Source organism: Kogia breviceps, chromosome 14 (assembly GCF_026419965.1).
Source record: "Kogia breviceps isolate mKogBre1 chromosome 14, mKogBre1 haplotype 1, whole genome shotgun sequence".
Classification (NCBI taxonomy): domain Eukaryota; kingdom Metazoa; phylum Chordata; class Mammalia; order Artiodactyla; family Physeteridae; genus Kogia; species Kogia breviceps.
The window spans coordinates 39,409,761-39,422,195 of record NC_081323.1 but is presented as its reverse complement, the minus strand read 5'-3'; the positions used below and the strand labels follow the sequence as shown (position 1 = coordinate 39,422,195).

Below are 12,435 nucleotides of genomic sequence, written 5' to 3'. Positions count from 1 at the left end.
TTAGTTACTTTATAGTATGATGATATTTTCTTTTCTTCATCACATTTATTGCTACTGTAGCTGTGTTTTTTGCTTATTTCAACAATCGCTGTCTGTCTTTCCAAGAGAATTCCAGCTCCCCAGGACAGAGACCTGGCATTTCCTGTTCACACGGACAACCCCTTCACCTAGCACAATGCCTGGCATGGAGAGAGCCTCCAATAAATACTAATTGAATGAATGAGTGAAATTAATGTACAATTTACTGCATCCTGGGAGTTTTAAAGATACAGATCTCAGAAGTGGCTCTGAGTTAACAAGTTTTGGCCACCCTGGGTACATAGGAGGACATAAACTCTGAGAAAATAACAGTAACAATACCACCACTACCATCATTCCCAACAACGACAACAAAAACAACATTAGGTTCTATTTACTGAGTACTTAAAAGCTTGTCTGAGGTGGTATCTTTTATCTTTTAGGTTTCGTAAGACTTTTGTAACCCTAGGAAGCTTTAAAAATAAGTATTGCTGTATAACCTGAGAAATTACAAAATATATATTAAAATAATGAGGAAAGGAAGCAAAACCACAATATCAACATTTTTGTAAGAGGTTAAGTGTTGGTATAACATATTTTACAGCCATTATGATGATTATGATATTTTATGTGTCTTTACTGTTTTGGTTTGCATGCATTTATTTTTTTGCATTTATGGTTGAAGCAGCCAAGAAAACTTGATATATTCCACCTATGATGTTCTTGAAATATTTAGGAGATTTTGACTAATTAATGTTTAAATGTATAATTTGATCAATGGAATTAATTTAATAGTAGGTACTGGTATTTTTCTGAAATATTACTTAATGGATCCATAATTTTATCATGTTATTAAACTAAGTACAAATAGTAGAATGTATTCTCCACACACCAAACCTCCTTAGACAGTTAGGATCTGGCCATTCAAGCTTGCAAGAGAAATACCAGCACCCTCATTTTAGAGACAAGGAAACTTCTGTTCAAAGTAGCAGGTAGATGACTCATCTAAAGCTACGCAGTTTGTAATTGGCATCTTGGACTTAGATGCCAGCGTGCCGACTCCTTGGGCCTCCTCTTCCCATTTCTAAATGCTTAGATGGGTGAACATCAGTGCATTTAATTTCATGCTGTAAGAAAGACATTTCCACACTCAACATTATATTTTAGTGGAAACAGATCTAAAAGAAGGGGTAGATCAAACCACATGGACTTAAGAGGGTAAGAAAATCACGGGGGATCCATGAGCTTTAAGAGGGGACCCAGTGGACAATATCGGGATGAAAATAAAAGGACAGAAGCCACTCAGCCCAGCTGAAGGTCAATGCGAGGCTCCCACGTTCCAAGTCACGAAACAGGGACGGGAGCCAGAAAAGTCATGATGAGGCAGCTCTCGGAATTGCTGGAAGTTTCATTCAGTTAAGAACCTAACAACCATCTGATACACAGTTTGAACTCCTTGATGACAACTCTCAGAAGGTGGAGGTGGCCCTAAAAGCAATAGTCCCTCTAGACTGGATGCTGACCAATGAGGAGAAGCGCGTCAGTGATGCGGAAATGAGAAGGAACCTTGCGAGAAATTGTTACCTTGGGTCAAAGGGAGATCACGCCAGAAAATGTCAGAGTTGTCCTGTATTTTAGGAAGGCAATTTTCAAAACACATTTTAGGAGAGTGTGAATCCCATGGAGATAGGGCTAGGAAGGATGATGTGGCTCAGAAACCTAAATCCTGAATGCAAAATTGTGAATCACAAAAAGGGAGAAAAGATAGAGGATTACAGAGTAATTAAGATGGGTTCATTCTTCAATAAGACACTTCAACATAAACTATGACATGGGAGAAAACAAAACAATGGTACGAGTCTTCAGGAATGGGGAGCCTGGACCTGAGGATTTACCTCTCCTGATTTTACTTGTTTGTGTGAGTAGAGTGGTTTTTAATGCAATGGTCAGGAGCAGATGAGGATGACGGAAGCTCAGCTTCGGAAGATTATGAACTACCAGAGACCACAGAGAGGACACAGACCCAGGCAGAGCCAGTGTGCTTTGCTAGACTCTGTGACTCTTCAAACTTGAAAGGATAAAAAGAGGATTGTTAGAAAGGATTTGAAGGCTACATTAGAAAAGGGGATGGAAGGATGGGGGCATTTTATTTTATTATTTTAAAAATAATTTATTTAATTAATTTATTTTTAATAAACAAAAAAGTTTATTTTTTACATATTTCAAGATTAAATCTGAACTTCAAAATTATTTTAAAAAAATCTTAAAACTTCAGCTATTATTTTTAATCCAAAGAGTTTTTATGTAGGTTGAAGTAATTTTTAAATCAGCTCCCAAACTTTGGGTACAGATGCAGAATGTCTATTTCTAGGAAGAGGGTTTTTTTTGTTTTTGTGTGTGTGTGTGTGATACGCAGGCCTCTCACTATTGTGGCCTCTCGCGTTGCGGATGTGGAGCACAGGCGCCAGACGCGCAGGCTCAGCGGCCATGGCTCACGGGCCCAGCCGCTCCACGGCATGTGGGATCGTCCCGGACCGGGGCACGAACCCGTGTCCCCTGTATTGGCAGGCGGATTCTCAACCACTGCGCCACCAGGGAAGCCCTAGGAAGAGTTTTTTTTTTGTTTTTAAACATCTTTATTGGAGTATGGTTGCTTTACAATGTTGTGTTAGTTACAAGTGTGCAGCAAAGTGATTCAGTTATACATACAGATATATATTCTTTTTCAGATTCTTTTCCCTTTATAGGTTATTACAAAATATTGAGTATAGTTGCCTGTGCTATACAGTAGGTCCTTGTTGTTTATTTTATAAACAGTAGTGTGTATATGTTAATCCCAAACTCCTAATTTATCCCTGCCCCCCCACTCCCCTTTGGTAACCACAAGTTTCTTTTCTAGGTCTGTGGGTCTATTTCTGTTTTGTAAATAAGTTCACTCCTATCATTTTTTTAGATTCCATATATATAAGTGATATCATATAATATTTGCCTTTCTCTGTCTGACTTATTTCATTTAGTATGATAATCTCTAGGTCCATCTATGTTGCTGAAAATGATATTATTTCATTCTTTTTTATGGCTGAGTAGTATTCCATTATATCTATGTACCATATCTTCTTTACCCATTAATCTGTTGATGGACATTTAGGTTGCTTCCATGTCTTGGCTATTGTAAATAGTGCTGCAATGAACACTGGGGTGCATGTATCTTTTTGAATTATGGTTTTCTCTGGATATATGCCCAGGAGTAGGATTATTATGGTAGTTCTATTTTTAGTTTTTTAAGGAATCTACATATTGGCTGTACTAATTTATGTTCCCAGCAACAGTGTAGGACAGTTCCTTTTTCTAGGACGGAGGCATTTTAAATGACTTCAAAACCAGAGAAGTCATGTTCTTGGAGAAATTATATTCTATGACACTAAAAGGGATGAAATATTGCATTCAATAATCTGTGAGACGGCTGTTTACCTCAGAAGATTACTAGTCAACTGGAGAAAACTACTCTCTATTTTCAATTAAAACAACAACAAAAAAATAAGAAGAAAAGAAAACATCAAAAATCCCTGGGTAGTATGTGAGGAGTGAGTGTAGAAGCCACAGATAATCAAATTTGATGTCAGCCCTAAGACAATGGTTCTCCAACTTTTTGGTCTCAAGAACCTCTTATAATTATTGAGGACCACAAAAGACTTTGGTTTATGTTTTATCTATCAATATTTACTGCATTTGAAACAAACTGAGGAACACAAGAATACAAAGCACAAGATTCATTAGGTATCAGACCAATGACACTAACACACGCCATGTAGATTTTAGGAAACTCTACTGTACACTTGGGAGAGAATGCGAATGAAAATGGCAAATGATGCTTTAGTATTATAATGAAAATAGTTTTTATCTTCCACTCCCTGAGACAGTCTGAGGGACCCTCAGGGGTTCTGGACCAAACTTTGAGAACTGCTGCAAAAAAATGTTTCACCATGTACCCAAGGGGACAAGAACAAAGATATTCATGATAACATTATTTATAAATGGCAAATATTTGGCAATATCCCTTCACTGAGGAATGGAGAAGCTGTAAACAGCTATAATTTTGAAATAAATTCATATTGATTTGCAGAAAATGAGTTTATCTTAAGACAATGTTAAGCAAAAAGCAAGTTAGAGCATATTATATACAGTAAGGCATCATTTAATAAAATTGAAATTTGCCAAATAATACTATTATTTCTATGGTTTTACTTGAAAATGAAAAACAAATCTGAAGCTATTAAGATATGCTATTTGTTCACTTTAAAGAGAAGCTATAAAGGCTTTTTAAAATGGCCATTTATTCTTTTTTTTAATTTATTTTTTAAAATTAATTAATTTATTTATTTTTGGCAGGGGCTACTCTTCGTTGCAGTGCACAGGCTTCTCATTACAGTGGCTTCTCTTGTTGCAGAGCATGGGCTCTAGGCGTGCGGGCTTCAGTAGTTGTGGCACGCAGGCTCAGTAGCTGTGGCTCACAGGCTCTAGAGTGCAGGCTCAGCAGTTGTGGCGCATGGGCTTAGTTGCTCTACGGCATGTGGGATCTTCCTGGACCAGGGCTTGAACCCATGTCCCCTGCATTGGCAGGCAGATTCTTAACCACTGTGCCACCAGGGAAGTCCCCATTTATTCTTTTTATTATTTTTTTTATTGGAGTATTGTTGATTTACAATGTTGTGATATAAAGGCTTTTTAACATTATCCTCTTTATAATTTTTTAGCATTTTAAAATGATTTCTAGGCTGTTACAAAGGGTGATCACTAAGCTCAAGCTTCAGTCCACCTAAAATAGTGGTTCTTAAACTTGTCCTCCACCCATTAGTAGCTCCAGCACCATCTGAGAGCATGTTAGACGTGTTAACCATGGGTCACACCCAGAACTACTAAAGCAGAATCTCTAGGGTGGGGCCCAGGAATCTTGGTTTTAATAAACTCCTCAGGAGATTCTGCTGAAAACCCAAGTATGAGAACCACTGAGCAAGAACAAACATGACCATTCAACCTGTCCTTTACGTAAATGTATCTAATTCAGCAGGAATTTTGGTAATATTGCTTATGACATTCTTGTGGACAAAATGATGTTACATATAGAAAGGAGTTTCTCAAAGATATTTGCCAAATGTTTTATGTTTTAAGAAGCACTCCCCACCCCACCCTCACCTTGCCTACACACCTTTGGCTTGGGTACCTGAAGTTTAACTTTTGACGCAAGTCGGAGATAACCTGTGGCTCCTGGTTTCTGAGATTTTGGAAATGTTGGCCAGTGTAAACGTGTATTGATACATTTTGTGGATAAATTCTTTTGTAATTAGCTAAATCAAGGTTTTCAAAGCATGGTCCCCAGACCAGCAGCAACAGCATCACCTGGAAACTTATTAGAAGTGCAAATTCTTAGGCTCCATCCCAGCCCAGTTCAATCAGAGACTCTGGAAGTGGGCCCAGCAATCTGTTTATCAAGCCTTCCAGGTGATTCTGTTGGACTATAGTTTGAGAGACACTGACCTAAATGAATCTACATAGAAGAGTATGTCCTGGTGATTGTGACATGTACTTTAAAGAAGGTTTGAACAGGAACAGCTCTTTAACCAATCAGAGAAGAGAGTATTGGTTGCAATGGTGAATTTCCATTCAGAACCAGCTGACCTGAAGCTTACTGACCAACCCTGAAGGACCAACACTTCACCACCACCTAAGACACTGTACACCTCTTCCAGTACTGCTTTTATGTCATGATCTGTTTTCTTGTTTTCCTTTGTCTGCTTCAAAGGACAAATTGACCAAATTAGAATTGTCAATTCTACTTAACTTAAAAAAACTTTGCCAAAATGGCTTTAAATCTGCACAACTCTACCTATTCATTTCTTTCTATCAATTCATTCATGGCTTCGTATTTCAAAGACTGTTCCAACTTCTGCAATATATACTGCATGGTTTATAATTTGTCCTTCTCAACTCACTTGCAAGATTTCTACAGAGAAGTCATTTCCAAAGAGTGAGATCATCCAAACCTCATGGTATACTTTGGCCCCTGCAACCTTTTATTTTCCTTATTCCAAGAGGCTGGTAGAGTCAGTAGGATTCTCTTGGACCCTGATTCAATATGTGCTGACAGCACCAACTGCATTCATGGGATTTGGAGAAAGAGAGGCTCCATCTAAAGGAGTTTGGTGAGAGTATGAAACATGGATTTCTTGGGGGTCCTTCAGTTAGAAAGGATTTAATTAGCTCCGCTCTTTCTAGGGAAAATTCAACCTAGCTGACTCTTGTTTTGTCACTCCTTGTCTGTTTTTATTTTTTTCTCGCAGGTAAAACTGTGCCTGAAATTTGCAGAAATCCAGGACTGGATGCATACTTGAGATGTATTTTCCAGTCATCTTCCTGTTAGCATTTAAGTGTCTAAGACAAACATTTGCATTTCATACAGACTGGATACTCACACATTTGGCATCAGGGCTAGGAAGCCCATGGCGTGAGTAAGGGAATCACTGGGCTCAGGAGCTCAGCAGTTAGGAAATCTTGCTCCAATCAGTGAGGCTCACAAATTAAGTCTGAGAGGATAATTAGCCAGCCCATCCAGGAGTTGGAAGAAATGAGCTAGAAGGTTCTCTCAAGTCCTATGTCCACTGAGCATGGTGGATTATCACTGAGATGGGAGATTCCTACTTCATTGCCAGCCAGGACCTGCTAGGACCTGGACAAGTGAAAAATCATGGTGAAATAAATGGTACTCTGTCCTCACCCTGTAATAACCACACTCCCTGATAAGAAAGTACATCGTGGGCCTTTAACTGCTTTCTTCCAGAATGTTCCTCATCAAATGATTATACTCAAGGGTAAGAAAAAATAGCCTTGTTTCATTTGGGCAGTTTTCCTTTGCCATGTTGATTAATAGCAGATAACTTTTCTGGGCACACTGTGTCTTCCGTTTGCTGGGTTTTATAAAAAATTGGAATATGTGAAAAATAATGAAATTGAAAGGAAATTCTTTCCAATTTCAACTTCTTTTTAGATAAGGTCCAGCTTATTATTTAGTTATTAGTGAGGCATTAGTCTTTATTTCAGAAGAAAATCATGTTCAGTAGTAAGATATTGCCTAATATTAACCAGTTGAGTTGGTTAATTGGTCAGTTTCTATTAAATATCAATCAATACCTGCTTAGAATAAGAGGTTCCTTTCAGTCCCTAAAGTTTTATCTTCTCAAATATCTATCTCCTTAGTATTTTACATTTTAGCTGGCTTGAAAACTTTCACAATCTTATCAGAAAATCAAATTCACAAGATGCAGGATTAGAATACTCTGTATCGATCTTTGGGCAGAAGAGACCCACATGTTCAATACTAGAATAGAATGACCAAGACCATGCATAAATGATGGAATCACAATTCCAACTTACTCAGCTCAGGTGGTCTCATATAAGAATTTCTTGTAATTTACCAGATAGGTTCCTTCTTTACTCCCTTTAAAAATGCATCCACTCTTGTTTTATGTATCATTTAAAATCAGTGTATTCAATATGCATGTTAATACAGAATAAGGTGTTTATGTAGCTCAGATGCCTACTAATATAAATCTAATCTATTGGATAACATGATGATAAGCTTCAATGATGTTTAACTCCCATAGGGAGCTTTTGGGAAATGACCCAGGGAATTCTTATCATTCTGAGGTGCAGAAGGAAACTGCAAAGGCTGGACTCTCTTTGTAGTCTCTTGACAGATCTGAAATGTATTGGGTCTGAGTTCCACTTTAATGCAATTATTTTGATGAACATTCCTTTTAAAAATTGACTAGCCATTTTCTAAGGTAAATTATAGCCTATTCTAGGACTCAAATGCTTCATTTTTATTTGAAATAGCTCTTAGACTATGAAGACTATATACATATAATTTATATATATATATATACTTATAAATATATATTTGATTTTATATATAAAATATATATGCATATGCATGTATGTGTGTATACATATATAAATCATTTATTATTGTTAAAAACTGTTATTACTATTTATATAAAAGTTTAGACATTCTGCGGGCAAATGCAAAACAACACAAAGCTGCCTAACATAATGTCTACACAGAGGTTATTGCCAATATTTACCAGAGTGGGTGGATAATATTCTTTAGTAAAAAGAACAAACACCATTAAGAGCAGAAATAAAAATTTCCTATTTTGTGACTGTATTGTATGAGTCTGATTAAAAAAAACTCACATCTGAAAGCCGAGGTCCCTTTATATGTGTTGCAATTTACATGAAAATTAAGTGGTGAACATTATACTCATTGAAGATGATTGTGGATAATCTGTGGATATTTAAAAACAAATACATGATTTACACATTTGATAGCTCGCCCGTAAAGATGGCACACTGCATCAAATGAGAGAGCATGCTTCTTAAGTCAACTTAAAGACAGAATCCTCGCCATACCTTCATGGGAGCCAGCTGGATGGGAGTGATGCACGATGGGTCTACCATGGGCTTCGGCCTATTGGCCGTGTCTGCTAACAGGCTGTGCCACTGCTGGGGAAGGCCGGTAAATTTCTGTTCTTGTGGATCAAACCCAGTATGAACCCTGTGTTCAAAGTTGGATGGGCCAGATATTTCAATCTTTTTCTTTTTCTTTCCAAACATGGTGGAAAACCTGAGAAATGCAAACAGAGACAGCGAGCTGTTTATATGTCGCCAGCAGAAGACCATAGGAAAATTAGTAGCTCATTCAAAGTTCTATCTTTTCAATTCTTCCTCTATATATCAGCAGCAAAAGATAGAATTTGTATTTTTAGGGTGTGTAGATTAGATAACTTCATTCAAAAGCTTCTGTTCTCTCCTTGCACTTGCCATATATAGTTTCCAGACCCATAGAGTTTGGATTTGGCCACGTGACTCTCTTTGACTAATGGACTGTGCGTGGAAGAGAACGTCCTTCACTTCAGGGTGGAGGTTTCTGATGGTATTGTATGTTTCTACCTCCCTCTTATGCTCATGCTACTTGGCATGAAGATCTCACTAGTGGGCAATACACGCTCAGCCAAGATTCTGGAAGGAGAGATGCATGAAGCAGACACAAATCTGACCCTCAGTTTGGAGCCAAGCCCAACTGAGCCACAGCTGAGTTACAAGTATGATATAAATGTTTGTCATGAAGCCACTAAGATTTTGCACTTGTTTGTTACATGATATTACCAAAGCAAAAGCTGACTAGCACACAGGGAGAAGCAACTCAGAGTGTGGTGTGCATTTAAAATCTAAAACATTTGTGTGGAAAAATATGTGTAAACATGAAAAATGTAGTTAATAATTCTATTTGCCACATAAAATTATCATCACGATTAAACAAGTAAACATTTGTAAAACACTTTGAAAAGTACCTGGCACAAAGTCAGTGCTGCAAGTATTAAAAATACCTCTGGATGAATACACCAGAAACTTGACTGGCATTGCCTGCAGAGAAGGAAGCCAGGGGGACAAGGCAGGGAGGAAGAGCCACTTTTCACCATATATTTAGAATTTTGTACAGTGCATTTTACTTATTTGAAACAATGTAGTTTACCTAGTTAAAACACCCTGCGACAGGGATACCTCTAGAAAATAATGTAGAATAGTTACTTTATACTTTACGTTTACTGAAAACATGTAAGGTAACCTGGGTTTGAATCCCAACTCTTCACCATGATCTTGGGTAACTGATTTTCTCATGCTGAATTTTCTTTGAACATGACAATCATGATCATTTGGGGGAATCCTGACACCCCTGCTGCAGGTATTATAAAAGATGGTGCTTTGGCTTCAAGGTTGCTTTGCTGGGAAAGCCTTATCTCAGCCCTCAGACTTGAGTAGGTGGGTTATGTATACACTTGTACAGCTCTGTACATATTTTTTACTGCGCTTGTCCACTTGCTATCAATTAATTGGGTGTAACGGTATGCCCAGTGTCTGTCTTCCCTTCTAGAATATAAGATCCATGAGAGTAGAGATGCTGCCTCCTTGTTTATTACTGTTTGCCGACACCTGGCATATGGTACGGCTCAAGAAATATTTGCTGACAGACTAAAATCACCCAGAACAAAACATTCAGGGAAGAGCACCTGGGGTTAGAACTCCATAGATGTTAACATCTTCCTTTCCTCTCTCCCTCCCTCCCCTTCATCCTCCATTAAAACTTTTGTTTTCTCTTTTAACCATTTATCCCTGCTTGGCCAGCAGGGGCTTCCTCCTTTCCTTCTAGTTTTCTAAAGCTCCTAGTCTATCCTCTACTGATGCTAGTCTGGGCTGCTATAACAAAACACCAGAGACCAAGAGGTTTATAAACAACATAAAATTTATTTCTCACAGTTCTGGAGGCTGGAAGTCCAAGATCAAGGTGCTGGCAGATTCTGTGCCTGGTGAGAACCTGCTTTCTGGACGGATGCCTTTTTGCTGTAACTTCACATGTTGGAAGGGACAAGGGAGCTCTCTCTGGTCTTTTCTTATAAGGGCACTAATCCCATTCATGGGGTTCCACCTTCATGAACTGATCATCTCCCAAAGGCCCCACTTCCTATTGCCATCACCTTGGGGATTAGTATTTCAACATATGAATTTTGGAGGGACACATTCAGACCACAGCACTGCAGATATATTCTCCTGACAGGGATCAGACTCTTCACAGCATTAACTCCCCAGAATTTATTAAAACCCATTTTCCCATCCATCCTGGTTGTTATTTCAGACTAATTTAGAAAACTCACATAAGGTGATAATGAAAAACTAACGAAGGATGATAAGGGCTCAAAAATACCTTGATGTGTTATCTCTCTTGGAAAAACATAATTATCATTTTTAAAAACTTCTTTAAGTACCTTACTATAATTAGGTTAATAAATATGTCAATTGATGTTAAACATTTGAGAATATCTCAGCCAGAGTATAAAGAAGTAAAGGAGCCCAGCCGTAGTAGACTGTCACAGGAATGGCCCCTGGTATTTCATGCCTCCCGGTGTCCAAGTCCTTGGGTGGGTGTCTCCCGCACTGACTCTGGACCAGGATATGTAATCTACAAAGTGACAGTAGAAACCCTGACACAAGCACGAAATGTGCTTGCTCACTGGGGCTTGCCTCCATGCGGCTCTTGGAACCTGCAGCCAGCATGAGAACAAGGCCAGGTCATCTTGTTAGGGGATGACAGACCATGCAGCCCAGTCACTCATTAGCCTAGGCAACAACCGGCCCTGGAAACGGAGCTGCCTAGCTGACCAGCAGCTGTCCACTAGCGAGCCCAGTCAAAGCCAGCAGAAAAAACCCCAGCTGAGCTGGACCCAAAGTGCCAACCTATAGAATCAGGACGCAAATAAAATGGCTATTGCTTTAAGCCATTACATTTTGGAGTAGATTGTTGCACAGAAAAAGCTAACTGATCATCATCCCATAACTTGCATCTTCAGATGCCCGTTATTTTTCTCTATTTTAGCTGCTTCAAAGTCTCAAGTAACAATGCCCAATCTGGGTAACTATATTAAATGTTATACAATTGTGTCCACTTAGAGGAGTCTTCGTTGTGATCTTGTCCTCTAGTTTGTTAAGGGCCTAGAAGGTTTTCAGTGGACAGGAAATTATGCCAAATAAGTAAGTGACTCTATACACCGTATCTCAGTATTATTTTGTGAAAGTAAAAAATATTTGAGGAACTTCCCTGGTGGTTAAGACTCTGTGCTTCCATTGCAGGGGATGCGGGTTCAATCCCTGGTCGGGGAACTAAGATCCCTCATGCAGTGCAGAGTGGCCAAAAAAATTTTTTTTTGAAAATATAATCTGGTCATGCATTGGCTGAGTCTACTTGACATTTTAATAAATGTTATGATCAATTTTTTAAAACAAGGGGGCAATTGTTTTAAAAAAAATCACTTGAGAAGAGTTCTTTTGCATGTATTCATACCTGAACAAGCACTGAGCATGCTGGATCAAATATTTTTAGAACCAGAACAGAAATGTTTTACTATTCCCTTCCTGACTGTGAATTTCTCAGTGGTTGCTATGCCATTCAAGTGAGAATATAAAAAAAAAATATATCAATGAACGAATACTATTCTTGTTTTAAAATAAGACAGTTGTGGAGAGGAAACTCACAGCTGAATTAATTTCCCTACATTTCATTGTGTGATACTATACAACTGTAATTTAAATGGTAATATGTATACAGTTCTAGCTGTCTAATAAGTTGGTGTTAAAGAGGAATCAACTTAAAAAGAAAATGAAGAAGTTCTAAGTCCTAAAGTCATGTTCCCGTGAAGGTCACACTTGACAAAAAGCAGAGAGGGAATCTCCATGATGTATAGTGATGTTCCATGAGTAATGGCCATTCCTCTGACAGCAATGAGGAATCTCACACTAGAGTGAAAGACA

General features: G+C 38.3%; 1 protein-coding gene across 1 annotated transcript in view; it reads right to left on the bottom strand.

Annotated features, from left to right (window-relative positions):
• The window catches only part of PAK5 (p21 (RAC1) activated kinase 5), a 317,201-nt gene that overhangs the window by 92,384 nt on the left and 212,382 nt on the right, over positions 1–12,435 (bottom strand). The window contains exon 3 of the mRNA XM_059036625.2: positions 8,485–8,698. Within this exon, the coding sequence (XP_058892608.1) occupies positions 8,485–8,688 (204 nt within the window). The 5' untranslated portion in view covers positions 8,689–8,698. The remainder of the gene's footprint in view (positions 1–8,484; positions 8,699–12,435) is intronic.